The sequence below is a fragment of the Amblyomma mixtum genome, chromosome 5 (assembly GCF_055824585.1).
Source record: "Amblyomma mixtum isolate Tamu chromosome 5, ASM5582458v1, whole genome shotgun sequence".
NCBI lineage: Eukaryota > Metazoa > Arthropoda > Arachnida > Ixodida > Ixodidae > Amblyomma > Amblyomma mixtum.
The window spans coordinates 152,730,660-152,752,042 of NC_143016.1; the positions used below are offsets into that span (position 1 = coordinate 152,730,660).

Sequence of the window (21,383 nt, forward strand, 5' to 3'; positions counted from 1 at the left end):
CCGATTCGTTCAAGCGAGGATTGTCTTCTTTCTGTTTATAGAACGATGTCCTTGTGCAGAAGAATTTTGCAGCGAACAAGACAGCCTACCTCCTTGTTGTACCTTTAAGTCTGCGTGCAGAAGTTCTTCAGGCCTCAAACGACGAGCCGACAGCTAGACCTCTCGGGTTGCCTTGAGAAGTATTACTTGAGAAGTATTCCTGAGAAGTATTACTGGCCCCGACTGTCTGCCGATGTCGCACATTATGTGAAAACCTGCCGAGATTATCAGCGACGAAAGACCCCTCCAACCCGACCAGCAGGATTTCTGAACCCCATTGAACCCCCCTCAAGGCCCTTTCAGCAGATCGGCATGGACTTGCTTGGCCCTTTCAAGAAATGAACATCTGGAAATAAGTGAATCATTATAGCGACCGATTACATGACCCGCTACGCCGAGGCAAAAGCCCTACCGAACAGAACAGCAGCAGAAGTCGCCAAATTTTTCGTGCAGAACATTCTTCTGCGACACGGCGCCCCCGATGTGCTCATCACTGACAGAGGAACAGCATACACAGGGGAACTGATGCAAGTCATCCTCCATTACAGCCAAACCAACCACCGGAGAACAACTGCATACCACCCGCAGACCAACGGACTGACCGAGCGCCTCAACAAAACCATCGCCGATATGCTCGCCATGTATGTCGACGCCGAACACAAGACCTGGGACGTGATCTTACCCTACGTAGTCTTCACCTACAACACCGCAGTGCAGGAGACCACTCAGATGACGCCTTTTAGGCTCGTCCATGCAGAAAGTCCATGGCCACGCTAGACGCCATGCTACCGAACGTTACCGAGTAAGATAACGTCGACGTCGCCGCCTACCTTCTACGCGCAGAAGAAGCCCGAAGACTTGCCCGATTAAGGATCAAGGACGAGCAGCGGACCGACGCCACACGCTACAACCTACGAAGACGCAACGCGGAATACAAGCCATGACGCCGAGTCTGGGTTTGGACGCCAATTTGCCGCCGAGGATTGAGTGAAAAGCTTTTGCGCCGCTATTTCGGCCCCTACAAGGTTCTTCGTCGGCTAGGTAAAATAGACTGTGAAGTCGTCCCTGACCATATGAGTAAAGTTCGGGTTCCCTTTCCTTGCACCAGAGGTGCCCCGCCAGAGACGGTTTGTTCCAACTGGAAGACTGAAGCGTTCCTTCGCACCAGGGGTGCCCCGTCAGAGACGGTCTCGTGAGGAGTGACGATGCAGGGATAAAGCGAATACTTGACGTTTATGTACAGGAATTTACATTACATACAAGTTAAGGCACTGAGACAAATTAAACGGCAAAAAGATACAAAACAACAAAAAGGTGGATCTGGCTAACACTAGGGGAGGCCCCTTATCGGCGTAGCCGAAGATGCATAGCATCTCACCTTAGCTCAGAACCCCGCTTCCAGCTCAGGGTCCGGTTTTAAAGCCCTAAAGGCCCGGCCCACAATTGGTGGCTTCCAATCATGTTACAATGTTCACATGATTGGTTTATCGAGAGCCTGGCCAGCCCTCCAGCTACCGTAAGGTGAAGCACCCTCTCCACGACAAAATAAAAATAAAAACAAACACAAATACACGTTCGTGCCAGCACGTGCGCGAATCGGTACCGCGGGGCGGGGGACACCCTACTTCCCGGCGCGTTCGCGAGCGGCCGCGTTCCGAAAAAGGAGACGCTTTGCTTTGAGCGCCCCAGCCGCGTTTCTATTACCCCGCGTACACTAACGATCCCTTACACGCCCTTCCCAAGATTCTACAAGGGCTCAAATGCCACTTTTAGAATTATAACAAAGGGATCGGTACGGGTCACAAAACCACCCTGTGGGTGACATGCCGCAGCTACACCAGCACTGGCACCAACAAAACCAAAAACAAAAAAAATGCACACGGGCACCAACACAACATTACGCAAAATGCACACTTAAATACACACAGTGGCATTCCTGCCGTGCGCCGTAACATGGCGTCCAAGTTTGTGGGTTGCACCCAGTTCACCACCTCCAAGTACACACCCTCGTCCTCGCGAATGGGCACACATGCACACGGACACTTGCAACCGGAGCGTTCATTGGCACTCATATAGGGTCCGTAAGCGGCCACGTGAGCCTCCTTGGTCGCACCGAGCGTCCCCGTGTGCGTTCGAGCCACTACGTGTTAATCAACACGATTAACGCCTGACGGTCAGTCACTGATTAGGCTGGTGCCACAACGGGGCGATAAATATAAAGTTGCTGCCCTCCAGGATCGAAAACGTTGTGTTACTCGATGGGTCCAAATCCCTGATCACGCGACGCCCTTGAGGGCACGCTCTCTTCGGCGCACCAATACGAGACGCGTTCTGCGTAAGGACCATAGCCCCTGTCCAGTGTAATCATATCAGTGCGGCCGCTTCTGCCTCACGGGATTTGGCGTACTGCAGCACGGAACGTACTGCTCCACGCACTGACTTTCAACGTGAAGGCCACGCACCTGCCTCCAGCTACTCTGCCTCGCTTGGAGCCATTTGTCCCGTTCCTGCACGGGCAAACCTTGACGTTGCCGTTCCCTGCTTGATAGGCATTTGCCGGCTTCGTGGCATCGTCTAACTCTGAGGCTCCATGAGCTCCCTCGCAGTCACTTGACCCGAGCTTGCCTTGCGGCAAGTGGCCACTCATTTCCGGGTCCTCAAATCACCTGGCTGGACACACACCGGGTGCGTTCAACAACTTCACGGCGCTCTGCCCGGTCGGCCCAGCAGGCCCACCTCCGCTCTCTGCCTCGGATGAAGGGCTCTTGCCACCAGCAACGCTACGGGGCACTTCATGCCCTATGGCCGACACAGCGTGTGTTTGCAGCAACGCCAGATTTTCACCTGTTACTAGCTCCGTGTCGGAGGTCACAATCATAGTCATAGAGCCTGCAGGAATTCCACCGCTGCCCTGTTTGTTATCGGACACCTTGGTCTCGATTGGCTCTAGACCATCAGAATTGGGCTGCTCTTTTTCTTTGTTAGTCGCCCGCAGTGGCGGAAAAGCTGTGATCCCCTCAGAAATCTCGTTTTCGCTCTCTGCGGCATTTCCTAACAAAGAGGCGACCGCGCATATCGGCTGATTGCCTACAGCGACCTGACTGCTCTTTCCTCCACCTGTGCTTGAGCAGCATAAGTCTTTGTCTTCCAGCACAGGCGGTCTCACCTCTCGGGACTCGGAGCAGTTCTCCCTGGCTGATTCACCGGATCTTCTACTCTTCTTGAGCTTAGAGATCTCGAGCTCTACCTGCTGGCGTCTTGCTTCTATTGCCTTCAAGACATACTTGACATCCTGAGGTTCTTCCTCGCGAAGCAGCGCCTTTCCGCCATTTACTTTCGCAAGTTGAGCCTGAAGGTCCGCTAAGCGCGCCTTCGCTAACTCAACCTGGTACCTCACATCGAGTGAGGGCCGGCATTGATAACTCCCCATACCGCCGTCTGTGTCCCTCAACTGTCCTACCGGCTCGAACACATGCACAGGGACGCTAACAATGCGACGAAGGAAACTCATAGTTTCGATGCGTCGATCCGCATTGCCAGCTCCTTGGCGTCGCAGTCCACCGCCACTTTCACCGGACGCTGCGATGAGCTGTCGCACGCCGCTGGTCCTGTGCACGTTGTCGTCACTTGCTGCGACCCGCCGGTGACCGTCGAGTTCTCGACGCGCTGCTTCTTTGACCGGACGCAGTCCCGCGTCGCTGGACTACTGCCGTGGTCCTTGCGTCCTTGCCGCCGTCTCTCTGCAGGTCCTTTCTCGAACGCTGCTGTTGCCTGATCGTCGCCTTTCTCCCTGCCTTCAGTCTTCTTCCTGCGCCGTCTTCCGATGGCCGCAGGATCCTCGTCGACTGCGCCAGTAAAGTTCACAGGTTCTCTTTCCTTGCACCAGAGCTGCCCCGCTAGAGACGGTTTGTTCCAACTGGAAGACTGAAGCGTTCCTTCGCACCAGGGGTGCCCCGTCAGAGACGGTCTCGTCATGAGTTACGATGCAGGGATAAAGCGAATACTTGACGTTTATGTACAGGAATTTACATTACATACAAGTTAAGGCACTGAGACAAATTAAACGGCAAAAAGATACAAAACAACAAAAAGGTGGATCTGGCTAACACTAGGGGAGGCCCCTACTCGGCGTAGCCGAAGATGCATAGCATCTCACCTTAGCGCAGAACCCCGCTTCCAGCTCAGGGGCTCGCTTTTAAAGCCCTAAAGGCCCGGCCCACAATTGGTGGCTTCCAATCATGTTACAATGTTCACATGATTGGTTTATCGAGAGCCTGGCCAGCCCTCCAGCTACCGTAAGGTGAACCACCCTCTCCACGACAAAATAAAAATAAAAACAAACACAAATACACGTTCGTGTCAGCACGTGCGCGAATCGGTACCGCGGGGCGGGCGACACCCTACTTCCCGGCGCGTTCGCGAGCGGCCGCGTTCTGAAAAAGGAGACGCTTTGCTTTGAGCGCCCCAGCCGCGTTCCTATTACCCCGCGTACACTAACGATCCCTTACAATATGCATCCCAGTTACGCGGCGTACGACCTGAAGTAGATCATGTCTTACGCATAAAGCCCTATCATACACGCTAAAGGACGACGTGTTTCCACATTAGGTGTTTATTTTTGCACAATCCGTTTTTCATTGTTTATAGTTGCATTATGTTCTAAAGCATCAGGTCGATGCTTTTTAGAGAGGGGAGTAATGCCGCGAATCTTTGTAGCGTTTTGTAGTGTTTGTTTGTTCATGCTTGAAGGCTGCCGACACGCCGCTTTATCGCTTCGTTTGTGATGCAAGACGCGCCTAGATTTATCTCGATTGATCGCATCCAGGCGGAGCCGATTCTACTTTGCGCCAGAATGTTCTAGTAACTTTCCAAGCTTTATCTCGAATGTTCGCTATCAGCTTTAAAAAGAGCACGGCCGACAGCGGCGGGCATTCTGTTCGACGACCGAAGAGCACCCTTGTTGCCACGCCGCCGCTTAGTGGTTCAGTTCTTTGCGGGCGCAAGTCAGCCCAAATAAAGAGTTTCGTTTCGAAGACGTTCTCGCTGTTTTCCTGCTCGCCGTACTGTAGTCACTACGTGACAATATGATGCCTCCGGAATTTAGGAACCTGCCATAGGCCAGCGGAAAGAGATTTTCGTTCTTATCTGACTTCCGTCCAATATGACCGCAGGACGGCACATTGATCAGTTCTCTGATCTTTTGGTATTTGACGTAATAAAATGCCGCCCAATTCCTCACAGCGCCGGGAAGATGCGGTTACTAACAGTTTGTGAAATTAATCTCCTCGGTCAAGGAGGCCATTCAAAAACATGCAATCTAACATGCCCTCTACACGACGATAGTGCACAGCGGATGAAAGTAGACTGGCCCTTGAGCTTGAGAGCATGGTGTTGTGACGTTCCCCTCCACTGGTTTCTGAATGCAATTCCAGAGCGGCGGCAGTGCATCTGCAGCGCGGCGTGGGAAAGTATAGAGGGCGCAGCCGGTGCTGACGCATGCTCCAAAAACCGAAAGTGTTTACGCCACACGTCTGCAGAGCCTTCTAGTTTTGGTGCTGTGCTGATTATACTCACCCTACTATGTTGCCGTACGCCTTGGTCCAGTCAGAAAAGGCAGCCGCTGAACCCTGCGTGAGGAGGACGGTCAACATCCCGAAACATTTGCGCAGTTGTGGAAAAAACAAGGCAAGTTTCCTGAGGCATGTGCCGACCAGTTGCAGAGAAAAGAAGCTTGTATTCTATCTAGAGAAGTGTAAATAGTCAAACTACAGCTGCAGTGGAGAAAACGATGGCGTAATGTAGTTGGAGATAAATGAAAACTAGGTACATGTTGCTAGCTGTAGAAAGGTTGCTCTACAAAGGAGCCACATTTTTTTAAAGCAGTTATTTTTGGAGCGTTACCGCTACCTGTATTTGTCCAGCTTAACATAGACCACAAGGTTCACACTAAGAACAAATTACATTAGTGCGGGTATTGCGGTGCGGGCCATGTTATTCGCGACAATTTTTTCTGTGCTTAGCTTTTGGGGACTTCTAGAACAGAGGATTAGCAGGAGCCGTACCACTTACAGGCAATAAGAAGAATATGGTTGTACGTCTACCAAACTAGAGACAAGAAATGTTATTATGGACTACGCGATAATGAAAATTCTGGCTGCTAGAAGCAGGAAGACTTAAAAAGGACCTGTGCGACAGCTGAAATTTGATAAGAGTGACTTCGGAGCGCCCGGTAAAATCCGGGACTACATGATGAAAAAATTTCACTTTCTGCCTGCGGTGGCTCCTAAAGGAAAGTGCTAGGAGAATAAAAAATTCTAGCATGTTTTTATCATACAGAAAATCGACGGCTCGAAAACTAGAAAAACTAAAAATAGCGCCCAGCTGGATGACGTGGTCCAGTCTAGGAAAATAACGTGACACACACGACGAGAAAGGGGGGAACACCAGTGCCGACGATTTGCTCCTCTGATATCTCATTGGAAAGAAATATCGCATGAAGATATTTAAAAAAAAGCTTTCAAAGCATATGGAGACACCTGCCTTTCTTTGGTCCGGACATGGGAATGTAAAGTCTACAGCAAATGTTTATGAAATTCGTGTGTTCAGGAATAAAGTTATTGTAGCACTACCTGCCTACCCGGTCGCCTGGTGTCGAAGCCAGTAAATTAAATATGCTCGTTCCAATGCACTTGCCGGCATTTCAGCCCATTGGCTCGCATGACGCAAATTTTAGGCGCCAATTACAGTTCATTGTTTTTTCAGTTACTAGAGCTCTCATGCTGCTATTTCTTAAAAAAGATTCGTAAAGGCAGCTTGGATACTCAAGGAAACAGGCAGTTTACCCAGCGCAGCAATCTTTTGGTGCCATTTCTCTATTAAAGTTGAAAATTTCTCGTGGTTATTATACCTGCGTCTAAGTAAATTTACTTGTAAAACACGAAGTGCAGTTGTCAGTCATACTTTTTTTTTATTCGAGATGTTTGCCATTAGGCATAATGTAAAAGGGAAGAAAATTTATAAGAAGGAGTGTAAACAAGCCTACCACGGATTTAAGGATCATGGCGCACTGCCGTTCAGGTTGCACCAACCTGAACGTTGAGATAGCTCTTCCACTGTCGCCACACTTAAGTTGTGCACCAGCTGTGACACGCTGGCCACGAAAATCACCGAATTGCAGTGGAAATGGCCTTAGCCTTCCTTGGACTATCGTTTGTGAGATTTTGAAACTGAATTGAAGCTTGAAATATGTAGCGGAAAATTGAATCTTTTTCTGTCGAGCTTTCGTAGAAGAGCAGTTCCAATTTTTTTACCGGACATGCCTTTTGGAAGGTGTTAGTCGTCATAAGGAGGTAGATTGAATCGGCGTGGGGGCGCAAAAGCATTTGCGTTCGGCTGCTTAGGAATCAAGCTGCTTAGGAAGCAACTGAAAGCAAGGCTGGTTTGACTGGGTGAGCTCGCAAAAATGGGAGTGCCCTGTGGAGGTGTATGTCAGCGCTCCAGGATGCTAAAATGTTTTTTGACGCAAAACATGTGATCTTTTTTACTGCGAAGAGCGTTATAGAGCTGTTATAAACTGACGTATAATGCCTACACACAGGTTTAGGAAGCCTTACGGCCAACAGTAAAGGAATTTGAGTGACAGAACACGGCATGCGAAGCGGTTGAAATGAAAAGGAACTACTTTTAATGTGAAAAGGGAGAAGAGCGGCAATAAACAAACATCAGTTTATGATGTAGTTAAAATGAAGAGGAATAAATGCACCATACAGGAAATGCACGGCGCAGAATCGACGGCCACTGGCGAGCATCAGTAGAGTTAAGGACACGTAGAAGCGGAATGCTTGGTTTCAGGCTCCCAGAACAAAAAAAAAAGTATTACTGCGCGAAAATTCGGCTTCACCGCTAGATGATGACGTGTATAGTGCATGAAGCCGTCAGTAAAGACTCACGAAAATTTGAAATAAGAGTATTCAGTTTGTTCCACGTATTGTGTGCAACACGAAGATAAAACAATAAGTAAAATTTTACTGAGTGCTTTACAAAATTACTCTGTAGCCAAGATCACATTTTTGATTTCTCTTGGCTGGTATGGGTGCAGGAGAATAAGCTCGTTAAGATGCTCATGAGGGGCAGATACTTCGTCGACCAGATTTTTTTTAAAGCGATGTTGATTGCCTCAGGGCATAAAACGATATGTAATGATAGATGGAACTTTTGTTTTGTAGACACGTTGAAGTTCTCTTACTTTCTAATTTGATTATAAGAGCCTTTTACATTTCGAGCCCCTACGACGCTTGTGGGGACCTTCCCCGCTCGTTCTCTGTGGTTTGCTCCCCCGCAATGCGTCTTCCATAGTTACCTTAACTAACAAGGGTGAGCGCCGGGGTCGCAGCGACACGAGCGACATGGACGGCGTGATTGCTGCACGCGCGGGGAAGGGGGGGGGGGGGGGGGGGGGGGCGACGACCCTTTCTTCGGCTCGGGATCTCGGCGCCTACGGACTGTTCGGTGCGGTTCTCCGCGCTCCGCCACCTGGGCGAGGCCTCGTGGTTGGAACATTCTCCCGCCAGCTCATCCCGTCCGGCCTCAGAGTTCCCCCTTTGCTACAGCATGGGCAAACGTTCGCTCATAACCTTGCTGGTGGCTTGGACGACGTCCAACCCTTAGTGTATTTGATTGCCTGGTGGCATTACTGTTGTTGTAGCAATAAATTCCTGTCTGCGCCAGCCACAGTGTCGTTCTTTTTGTTCCCTCAGAGCAAGGCCCGCCGTGGTCGGCGTGCGCTCTGTAGCGTACGCGCTCACGGGGTAGGATCTGGGCGGTTTTGATATATATCAGCCGCCATTAACCAGGGGAGAACGTATTTATTGTAACATGGATTGTGGTGTACTGAACTTGCCTTTGCTTTAATTTCCTGGATGTTTCCCCATATAAGACTCGGCTCCGGGCCAGGAATCCCAAGTCTTTTGAACAGCGAGAGTTTTCTTTGGCGCCAGCTGAAATAAGGCATTGCAACAATTGGAAGTTTCTGACATTGCGAAATATAATATTTTTAATGTTAAGCGAGAAATCATACTGCACTGACGGTGTCTTACAATGCACAAATCAAAAGGCAGTCTCTGTGTCAAGCACCTTGCCGCAAACCGATGGGTAAAGTTTTGATACACAAATAACGGGACGTAAAATACGCTACGTTCGTCTTGCGCCGGGGCATTTGGCACATACATAGATAGTTTCACTAATCAATAGACGAGTTAGAAATTCGTCATTTTTCAAGGTTTCACGACAAGCATTACCAATGTAAACGTAGCAGGACAGAACGCACTTGCTAGAAAGGCTGTGCAATCACGCGAAACGGTTGCCGGCGGCAGCGGATAGCACAGCGTGCGTTAGAGCGATTCCATCTCATTGCACGAGCCGTGACACCCACCGGCATGCAAATGACTAAAACATTAAGGTTATGCTTTTACGCGCCTCAGCTTTGGCCTAAACAAAAATAATGGCCGATTTGCGTAGTTAGGCCAAATGCAAATTCCATGCGCAGTTACAACGAGAGCGTGGTTCGTAGGCTGCCTTTTCAAAGCGAGGCTTGTTTACACTCTTTTTTATAACTTTCTTTCCCTTTTTCATTATGCCTAATGGCAAACAGCTCGAATAAAAAAAATGCGCTCGCAGTTTGATTTTCACTTCGGTTCCGGTATTGAGATCCAGCGTTCACGGATGGCATTTGTTCGGATAACAATGAGGGGTTAATGTTCATATATGCGGAATTGGCCATCCTCTACATTCATAGATTCCTGGAAGCCTTCTTAATTCTGCTGGGGCAACCGTAAAGCGATGCGCCACAGTGCGCGACGGCTGCTTTTTCTGTGCTCCTGCGCTTTGGGATGAAGCAACCTTGCAGAAAGCTCAATATTAAGCACAGGCTTAGTGAGCCTGTGTTTAATTTGATATTTTCGCAAGTTTGCTCTGTAATAAGCTGCAGGAGCACGAAAAACGCGGCCGTCACGCACGCCAGCTAGAGATTTGGCCGGCTCCAGAGGCCGATAAGCTTTCTGTCCGTTAATGTACAAGTTATTTACTATGTTAAGCGCAAATAAAGCATAAAAACATTAATATTTAATCAATGAAACAACCAGGCAGGTTTTCGTAAATACTACTCTAGAGTTGAACAAATCCTGATTATCAAATGATAGAGAATTGCGCACAGTATAACCAGCCCCTATAGAAAGCCTTCACAGATTGCGAGAAAGTATCCCTATAAGTCAAAACTTCAGCAGTCATGCAGGCATTAGGAAATCAAGGTTTAGTAGAAGAAAATATCTTTAACAGTTACAGAGCGACCATTTTTCAAATTCATATTGTTTTATACAGCACGTGACATGATAGCTGGAGCGGGCGGAAAAGCCGGCAGAAAAGGCAGCTTACGAACCACGCTCTCGTTATAATGGCATCTGCAACGGACGTCGCTCCAGAAAAACAGGGTCTGTTCTGAAAGTAGTAGGACTCATTTTTTTTTTCATAAAATTTATTCAAGAGAATAGTACAAACGATTAGAATTTTTCCGCACCTATGCGCTGCTGCCAATGAGTTTCTGAGTTTTCGTACGCCTCCAGGAAAGCCTGGACCAGACGCTCTTTAGCTCACTCGTCACGGCCTGTTGAACCACCTCTTCCGATCCATGATGTTTCCCCTTGAGCGTCGATTTTATTTTCGGGAATAGAAAAAAGTCTGGCGGGGCCAAGTCGGGGCTGTAGGCTCCTGAGGCAGCGTTGCCGCCATGTGCTGGGCGAAAAATCGGGGTCCTCATTCACATGATGAAGAAGATCCTGGCAGATCGCTTTCCGGTTGGCCTTTTACTCCTTTGAAAACACTCCCGGCACAAACGTCGCGCACACTTTCCTCATGGCTAAGTTTTCTGTCACGATCTCAAGAACTTGGGATTGAGGAATGCTCAAGTTATCTCCAATCATTCTGATACTCATCCTACAGTCACTGTTCAGTAAATGTTTCTCTTGCTACACATTTTCTTTGGTATTGCTGGTCGAAGGGCGTCAGGAGCGGTCGTCGTCTTCCACTCTTTCCTGACCTTCTCGGAACAGCTTGTACCACTCAAAAAACATCTGATCTACCCATGGCAGCGTCACCGTAGGCCTCCTTAGTCATGTTGTGAGACTCTTTGCCCGTTTTACCAAGATTTACACAAAATTTCATCGCGTATCGCTGATCCAGTAAACGCACTATGATTCTGCGTGACGTGACGTTTCGACAGAGGTTCACAGTACAAGCGACCTGCTCTCTTCGACAGCCCAAAGCCGACTGCCGATTTTTCCCAGCATTCCTAATATCCCCCTTCAACGATCCTGCACGCGCAGACCGCCTCTAGTCCGCTAGTTCGCCCAGGAAAAAAAAACCAGTCCTACTACTTTCAGAACAGACCCTGTAACTACGCAAGCAAGTTCGTTGCAAAAAGAAACCTAAAATACAGCATTGTTTATACTCCCAGTTAGCGTTGTTTATGTTTATAGCTGTCTATATTCAGAAAGTATTGTGGATATTCAGAGATATACAGCACTACAACCTATGGAAATAACACACTTCGTAAATCAGCATGAAGATTCAGTAAGTGTAAGTTGTTCTACATATCAGGTAAGAAGTGCTTTAATCTCTGCTCTCAATAAGAGGGTCTGCTGGATGGAACCTGGCGTGGTGGCATGTATCGCAGCGGTCTTATTTCCGTATTTGTCGTTAGTGTTGCAATGATCTCTACTAATATTCTAGGGGCCTTTCTTGCTTGATGTATTAATATATCTGAGTATATTCGTATTAGCTGTTTGCGGGAATTCCTTTGAGTTGAAGGAAGAAGCGTGCACTTGACCGAACGTAGGGCATGTTATGAATGATAAGCAAAACTTTTCATTGCAAGATCTTAATCTTGTTTAGGTTGGCTTGTGTAGTGGTGTCCCATATTAAATTACCGCATGTGAGACAGCTACAGCAGATTGAGTCATGGACGAGCAATTAGATGTTTTGAGGCAAGAGGTGGCTTAATTTGTTTATTATAACGCATCCTTTGAACAGCCTTATTGTAATGAATCTAAATGCACGTTCCATGGTAAGTGTTTGTTAAAAAAATGCGCGAAGGGTTTTTACATTACGTAAGGTGTGTAACTGCTATGGATATACAGGCTTTGGGTAGTGTGTAGCGCGATATTTATAGTTCGAAATACAACAGCCTTCGTCCATTCTCAATTTATTACCAATGCGTTGTTTAAGCGCCATTCAGGAATATTTTTCAGTGTAAGATGCTAGTGTCATCCGCATATATACATAAATATGCAGGCTATTTAAAAATTATATCGCAGTTTGTAAGCATATATTGCTAAGTAGCGGACCCAAGACGCTGCCCTGAGGTACTACAACATCAATAAGCATAGAACTGGATTTATTTTGTTTAATTCTGCACCTTGAACGTGAAATTTTAAGCAGCTTTTGAATGAAGTTCTATGCTGCACCGCGGTTAAGCTTAGTGGGTAATACCCTGTGCTCAAGTCAGTCGAATGCTTTAGAGAAATCGACAGATATTGCGAGAGTAATTTTGATATAAAGTTGTCCAATATTGTTTTCTTTTGTTAGAGGCCTGCATGAGTGGCTGACTTTTTGCGCAGAAACCCATATTGCGCTTCTGAGAAGGTGTGATATTTATTGCAGAATTCCATGATTCTTGATTAAAATATCTTTTCTATCTCTTTAAATAACTATGTAAGCAATGATATAGGTGTAAAGTTAGAGCAATTATTCTCGTCTTCGTTTTTATATATTATGCGCTCTTCAGCAACTCGCAGCTTTTTGACATCTGGTAGACAGGCAGAGATTAGAAATATGCGTAAGAAGGGGCATCAAGTCATCCTGAGCAAATTTAAAACTTCCAAGTAGGAGGCCATCTTTATCGTTAATGTCCTACGCAAGGAATGGAGACATAAAAACACTTATGCCTCGGCAGATTGATCAAAGCAAAAGTGTTGCGAAGTTTGCCTCTCGGATGTCAATACCCAGAAGACCCTGCCGTTCATCACTATTTCGACTTCTGCGTCCCGCCATTGCGTACGGCTCATGAGCGCCTTTAGTTGCTTCCAAGTTTCGTCTGGCCTAGCAGCGTTTCTATCAGACGAAGGATCATTTAGGTAGCGTCGCTTTGGTTTGCAAATTTTTTTCAAAAATTTGTTCCTGAGCTTCTTGGAGCTTTCCACATCACTTATAATCCACGTACGTATGAATTTCGCAAGACGTTTGTCTCTCTTACGCATCATGTTCAGTCTTTCTTTTGTCGTCCATGGTTTCATGGATCCTGAGTTATGGTTTTTGATAGTTAGGGACAGCATTCGTCGGAGATAGCTTTAACTCTTTCTAGGAACTCTTTGTGTCACTTTTGAGTGGTACTTGTTTGGTAAAAATCCATGAAGTCTCGGTTGCTCTCTCCTGACGAAAACTTTCGAGTATCCTTTGATCGATGTTTCGTAAAGAAGAAAGAGACTGTTGTCTGCACTGTAGCGAGGCTCTTTGAAAAATCCTATAGTATATCGGTAAATGGTCACTTATGCAGTGGTTTACCACTCCTGCTGGTAGGGTTCCGGCGTCGAGATTTGTAGTGAACGGATCGAGTATGGATGGTAATGATGATCTTCGCATACGTGTTGACGCTATCTTTGGCTTGTGCGTTAAAGAATACATTCCTTAGAATAGATGTTATGAGAAGGCTGTTAATAATGCTGCCCGCTTATGAGGATGTGCCAATAGCCGAAAACACAGTAAAACACTCCTTGTAAACATTCGAAGAAATTCTCTACACAACAGTGCTGTGGGCGATAAACAACAGAGATTACATAGGCTGCATGCTGAATTGCCAGCATTTCAAAATCAGATGTTGTGCTCTATAGCTCTGGTATAACGTTACTGGAAAGCACATAACCAACTGAATTTAAAACACCTCCGCCTGTTTTCCCAGAGCGGTTGAGGTAAAATTAATTATAACCAGCCATTATTATTACAGCACCATCATCTCCAAACAAAGCATCTCTTAGTGTAACAATGGCCAAAACTTGAACCTTCCTTACAATTATGTTAACACGCATACTTTTTGTGAGCTGACTACGTTTGATGTGGAAAGCTGTCAGTGCAAGGTGACCCATTTATGCTTTAACATCAAAAAGTACCTTAAGGCATTCATCCAAGTTGAGCCGTGTTATGAAGTAATCGTGGTCATGATATTCTTCATTTGAAGGCTATACAAGCAGATTCGCCGGGTCATCTGGGCTTCTCATTACGATAGCTGAGTCACCATCTTCCTGATGTAAAAACAAACCTCCAGTTTTTGTGGCAAGGTACGAGCAGCCGTTTTCCTTTGCCCATTTCTTCACGGGTGAAAGCATATTTCCAGTGATGTAGAGCCGCTGGCTTTCTTAAAAGTATCGTGCGAACCCTGACCGACCGGGTAGTTCTTGCCTTATCACTGCACGGAGGGGCGAAATAGACGAGCTTTGATCTTCAAGTAAAATGCACTGCGCACACGCCAAAAATGGTAACACCCTTTTTATTGTGTAAATATGGCATTTCCCTGGCTTGCTGCTCCTTTGTAGCTGCCGAGCGGTAAGCGCAATATCTCCTCGCATACCGCAAGGGACGAGACACCGTGTAATTGGATTGTCGCTGGCAGGCAAATCGCAGAGAGAAATATCTAAAAAAATCGCATCAGGCAGGCGGCAATTAATAGCGTTATTCAGGCGTACCGCGATGAAGACCTCATTAGTGACGCGGGTTTAAACTTAAGCCGGAAAAGAACAGAACTGCAGGACATGACCATCGTTGCTACCGCCACATAGAATCCTTTCAGCACGGCGAGCCGTATAAAACCCGTAATTGGCTTGAGCACAAGTAACGAGCTTGGGCGACGGCGACTGCCTGAGGCAGGTCTTAAGAAAAGAAATGTGGCCCAAGAAACTCTTCTCACGACAGGCAACTAGGCGAGGAGACTGGAGTTTGCGCAGTACCATCTTTAATGGACTGTACCCGGCTGGGGTAGCGTGACATCCACAGACAAGTAAACCTTCTGCACTGACTGTGCTTGATAGCAAAGAGCATGCTGCCCAGCTCTCGCAGGGCTTCTTCTCTTTTACTCCGTACTTTCCCTTCTTTTCTAAAGAAAATGTATTGCTCGGCCTATGCAAAAATGCCCTTATTTTGATGCAATGTCGTCATTGCTTTCGGGCGCAGGCAACTGACAATTTTAATGTGCATTAAAAATGCATTTCGCATTCGCATTCCTTTCGATATATTCAGGAAAAGTTTGTACACGTTAATATAGGTCGGGAGGGAGAAACACGCACACACACACGAGCGCAAACTTGCAACTTTATTCTCAGAAACAATACATCGCATTAAGAAGCAGAAAGGGCGCAAGCGTACGAAGACATTTTTCAAGTCGTCCTGAAAAAAAGGCCTTTTCAAGACCTCCTATGTATCCACATGCTGTCGCACAAAGTCAAAGGGATGGCTAATGAGTTCGGACCTGATGTTGGTTTTAAAGCCCGCTTGAAATTGTCCCGCCTGTGTGCCATTACCAGCAGGTGCCAAGGTAAAAAAGCAAAGAAGAGGAAATTTGTCACCAAACACCAAACTCAGTTTGTGCCTTGCACTGTTAGTGTGGTGTATAAGGTTCCACTGAGCTGTCGGTCAGTGTACATAGGTCAGACAGGGCGCTGTCTAAATGATAGGCCCAGAGAGCATGCCAATTCCCTGGGCTTGCCCCATGTGCTCGCTGCATTTCCCCCACGTGTTGAACTGGTTATTTTACGCTCGCACCCTTTCTGCTTCTTAAGGCGGTGCATCTTTTCTGAGAATACAGTTGGAAGTTTGTGCTCGTGTTGTGTGCCTGTTTCTCCCTCCCGTGTTAACCTGCGCAATGTTTTCCTGAATATGACGCTACTCCAACTGGCCCAGCGTTCTGCTCTATTAGTTCCTTTCGATGTTTGTTTGAGAAATGCCCCTTATATCTGCATGAACCCTTTGAGTTTCATCGCTAAGTGATACCAAGAATGTGGCTATGAATTTAACACCTTCTCTTTGTGCTGTTGCAGGTATGATCCTTACCATGCTCAGGACGTGGCGGAAAACGGCCGCCGCAGCGTGAACGTCTGGAGCGTGATCACATGGGGCGGCCGGACTTATCGTTCGGATTCCAGGCCAATATTGTTCCGCCATTTACGTTGACAATGTTGATCACACTATTCTTCCCCATTTTCTCGATGGTGCCTTTAAGGACGGTTGTATTTATCTGCAGCAGGGCATTTCACCCATCCACACCTGACGCGGACAATGAAACTGCCACGGTCGCCGCAAGGAGCCGATCTTAAGATCATAGAGAATGTTTGGGGGATCATGAAGGAAAATCTTTCGAGGCTCGACCTCCACAATGTGCCGAGCGACGAGCTGTGGGAGGCCGTGAAGGCTGAATGGGAGAGGCTGAAGTCCGACTACGGCTTCGTTCCCGCTCTCTATACTTCTCTCTTTCACGCTGCATGACTGCAGTTGTGCACTTTGCTAGAAGCTTGCTGCCTTAATGAATCGTTAAGCCTGTTAATATAGTGCTATTATTCATCGATGCTCCGTCATGCTACAGAGCGGTTTCTTTCTGCCACGAGTGCACGCCGTGGGCGGTGTAAGAATTTTTTGTGTTGGAATGAAAGGCGCTCTCTCTTATGCTATTCACCGCCTGTTTACAGGAAGTATTCCGTGCCATGCAATGGGAACGGTCGGGGATAAGAGTTAATGAGAATACCTAAGTAATCTGCGATTCGCTGATGACGTTGCCTTGGCAAGTCACTCAGGACTTGAACTGCAAAGCATGATCAATGAGTTAGACCGGAAGAGCAGAACGGTGGGGCTAAAAATTAACATGCAGAAAACCAAAGTAATATATAGTCGTTATGATCGTGATTTTTTGTACTTTTCTGCACTTCCTTCCTTGATTTTATGCCCAATATTTTGATATCGCCACATTGAATCATTAAAATTCTTACATTGCATTGTCAGTTCTTCGATTACGCTCTCAAATAGCATGTACATTAACTTGGCGCCAGAGTCATCAAAAAGAGGGCGGTATGAAGTATACCTGGTATCACACTACGTTCCTACTAGTATGTCTAGATTGTTATTCTTTCCCGCTTTATTAAAGACTGAAGAACATTATCTTGCTTCATTCGTTCACGACCATCCACAAGGTTTGCATCCGCTATCCTAGACGCATGATTTGTTCCTGGTGGCTGCTTTGAATGTTCTTGGTGATTAATAATTCCCTTTATACATTGCATTTTTTGTATAAAGGTGCTCATTTGTGCCTATATAACTGCAAGTTTTATTGCGATGTGTGTCTTGTACTTATTCCTTGCCCGCTACTGCCGTAGCGTACATGTGGGCTGCAGTTCGTTAAATAAATAAATAAATAAATAAATAAATAAATAAATAAATAAATAAATAAATAAATAAATAAATAAATAAATAAATAAATAAATAAATAAATAAATAAATAAATAAATAAATAAATGTTGTCATCCTCAACTGCATTCCGGATAATTCTATGGCACCCCGTTCTTTCTTTAACTCCCACTTTCTCGCTTCCCTTACGGCGCGGTCTCATTTCTCGGAGTCTCAGGGAGAACAGAAATGGTTATTGAGTCATTTCCTTTCCTCAAAAATCGCTTATTATTTAAATTATTTTCAACAGTCTAGGAAAGGAACAATAGTTTTGTATAACAGCGAAGCATTAGGAGTGGCAAGGGAATACATGAGCTTAGGGCAGGTAGATCCGGACCACGACCGTGGAAAACTAGGGAAATAAGAATGTGGTGAAGTACAATTTGCAAATCGTGTCAGATGATCAACAGCAGTTTAGCACTATTTCTGATGCTGAAAATGTATAACAGCTTTATATTAGCGTAGCAACACATCGGGCAGAAAGTAACAAAAACTCACGAAGAATGCTGACAAGAAGTGTTGCACTTAAAGCTAGGACTGCGCAGCTATTGAGAGAAAGGAAAATATAGTCTGTGTAAAGTCAGAGGGCACAAAAAGAGGACCACACAACAGTTATGATATCCTAGTCAAGCCCCTGCAGCTTCGAACGAAAAAAATTATTCTTGTATGTGCTCTGTTCTGTTCCGAAATGAAATGATGAGACGAGGATGGGCAAAGACGCATGCAATGTGGAGGCAGGTTAGCGGAAGATCCTTCAAAGTAGCCGAGGGAATTCAAAGATAGGGTAAACGTAGCATGAGGCAACAGAGATTGTGGGGAGGGGGGGGGGGGGGCTGGTGAGATCAGAAAGTTTGCAGGAATAAGATGACCGCAGCTGGTACATAACAGGGTGAATAAGAGGATGTTGGAGATGCCTTTTTCCTGCTGTGTACACAGATAAACTGATGACAATGACTAATTAACATGCAAATGAGAGCAGCCACTGGGGATTTTCCACACCTAGAGAAGGTATCTCAAATAATCGATTATACTTTGTCTTTCTTCATTACCATTCCAGTCAGTACATGAAATGTTGACTTACTTCCACTGCAGTGCATTTGACAATGAAAATGTTTGTTTTTGGCAAACTCATGCTCTTTCACGGAAGTCGAACATCGCATAGTTACAAATGATCAGAGACGGTTGCTACGTCCCGGCCTGTTCGGGTTGGTTTGACTTTTCACGCTTCTAGAAATCAGGTGACAGGTGTAGCATGACATCTATTCCTTTATCAAATATCCATAATAATATGTGTCTTGCGCACCTCACGCCCAGCGGTTGCTATGATGAGGAGCTAATTGTATTTCGTGCTGCGTGCATTATTATGCTTTCTAAATAATTATTCACCATTGCGAGAACTGTAATGTGGTACGCTCATTCTGCTGCGCATTCTTTTAGGTTGAAAAACATGAACATATTTTACTTCGCCTGCTTGCGAGTTTCTCAACATCGACGTCGTTAAAAGCCTGAAAATACTCACACGTAAAGTACCAAGAGAAGCAACACAGGCACAAGTATGGTCAGCATTATCCCAGCAACTGTAGAGCTTGCTTGACTCCAGTCTCCTGATGGGGTTATCGGCGAGCAATGCGTGCCTAGCCGTCAGGACAAGCGCTCTGACGGTGTGCACAGATTATATGCGAAAATCAGACCTTGAAAACAAGCAGGTGCTTGCTTTAATATCAAGGCGAGAAAAACAGGATGACTGCTTTAGTTTGCACGGCTGCCGCAATGAGCCTCACGGAGCTGAGAATAAAAATAAGCGCGGGAATTTTGAACCCTTCCACAAGCCACAAGTGGGTTTTTCCCACACGAGACAAATTTAGGTTGTTTGATGGCGGAAAGAATGACTGATTTGTCAACGCAGCGGTATGATCTAAAAGCCTCTTCCCAAGCATTTCACCCCAGACAACCCGAGCATCAGACCTGAAGAAATTTTGTATCCGTAAAAAAAAACGTATACAAAACAAAACCAGCTCTTTGGATCAAAAGTAGCACCTCCAGAATGCAAGATGAATATTCTACCAAAAGGCCACCACGAAGCGGCCGACATAGTAGGCAATGTGTGTGTTAGCTTCGAGCACCATTTACGAATTTTTTGTTCATAACCATAGTTCAAGTACTTGAAAATTATCGGTGTAGGAGACATCGCAAAGACACGGTTTTGGCTACAAGGAATGTAATAATGATAATAATAATATTAATAGTTCGTTGGAAAGTGAATATACAACATATCCATTTTAATTAATAATGCGTATGAGCATGGCTGTGCGGTACAGCGTCTTTGCACTAGTGCAGAGTTGTACACAGAATAACCCGAACTGAAGTACTAAGCGTTCATAACAGTAAACAAGGCCATTAACCATGAAACCGAAAATGTGTATGCCATGAATGAGCGAGACTTTTCTACAAGATTTTCTCTCGTCGTTTTCAACAAGCCTTTTCAACAATTTTTACTTCTTCCTCGGCAGTTTGGGAGCTATAGCCACGCGCTTTGAGCTCGTTTGAGTTTTCTTAACTCTTTATGGGGAAGCCGCCGCGGTGGCTCAGTGGCTATGGTGCTCGGCTGCTGGCCCGAAAGACGTGGGTTCGATCCCGGCCGCGGCGGCTGAATTTCTTTGGAGGAGAAATTCGAGGCCCGTGTACTGTGCGATGTCAGTGCACGTTAAAGAACCCCAGGTGGTCGAAATTTCCGGAGCCCTCCACTACGGCGTCTCTCATAGCCTTAGTCGCTTTGGGACGTTAAACCCCATAAACCAAACCAAACCTTTATGGGGGAAGTTCTTTTTGTAGACAGAAGAAAATGTCTCTAGGAAAAGGAAAACTTTATTTACACTAATGGTCTTTCCTGCTGTTTGGGGGCATCTTCAGAGACGTCTTGGTTCTACCCCCAGGAGCCTTCTCTGTCGAAGTCGTCCGCCTCTAATCAGTGGTCGGTTGCCCTCAGCCCAGGGCTCCGCTGGCCACTGCCGCCCGTTGAGCTCGCTGTACCAGACCTTGTTGGTCTTCACAGCGGTCGCTGGACAGCAGAGTCTCCCACTGCTCCGCACTTGGGTTTTGTATTTTGGGGACCACGTCTGTGTTTTGGCAGGCCCATGTGATGTGGTATAGAGTAGGTGTTTCGTCGCACCAGGGACATTTGTTCGTGTATATCGCAGGGTGCATTTTGTTTAGTATATGTAGGTTTGGGAAAGAGGCTGTTTGTAATTGTCTCGAAGTGACAGCTTTCTCTCTGCTGAGAGATTTGTGCGGTGGGGGATATCGCATTCTTCTGCCTCTATAGTTTTGTAGTATGGCCGAGTATACCCTGGGTGCTGGCGTGAGTTCCGCGGGCTCGTCGGATGCTCGGAAAGTAATGTATCCTCGAGCTATCCTGTCGGCCTCTCGGTTCCCTGCCATCCCCGTGTCGGCAGGCTGTTTGAGAGTCCGTGAGTATTGTTAGTGACCGCCCGGTTCTATAGCCCTCCGCCACCGCTAGAGCAACGGCTACTTCCTCGGACTCTGCAACTGTGCAGCCTCGGAGAGAGGCGCTGGTCATTTCGCGTAAAGTCGAATCGACCAGAAAATAATCGTAAGCCCTATCGGCTGAAATTTCACTGATATCTTCTGGAAAGAGTTTAAGTGTGCTTGAATTTATCTCCTGAACTGTTTTAACTGGCGCCACCTTATGCTCGACATCATTCTGTCTGTAGCCAGAAAAATTTGCGTGTGGTCACCCTGTGGAGCATTAATTGTACCGGACAATATACATTCCTCCGACGTGTTGGTCATAAACA

At 46.5% G+C, this 21,383-nt stretch overlaps 1 protein-coding gene across 1 annotated transcript in view; it reads right to left on the reverse strand.

Annotated features, from left to right (window-relative positions):
- LOC149344173 (cytochrome P450 3A9-like) overlaps positions 1-19,203 on the reverse strand; it is a 119,150-nt gene extending 99,947 nt beyond the window's left edge. The window contains exons 1-3 of the mRNA XM_089546194.1: positions 19,088-19,203; positions 8,939-9,035; positions 5,614-5,666 (exon numbers count right to left, since the gene is read on the reverse strand). Of these exons, the coding sequence (XP_089402320.1) occupies positions 5,614-5,666; positions 8,939-9,035; positions 19,088-19,134 (197 nt within the window). The 5' untranslated portion in view covers positions 19,135-19,203. The remainder of the gene's footprint in view (positions 1-5,613; positions 5,667-8,938; positions 9,036-19,087) is intronic.
- Between the last annotated feature and the right edge of the window lie 2,180 nt (positions 19,204-21,383).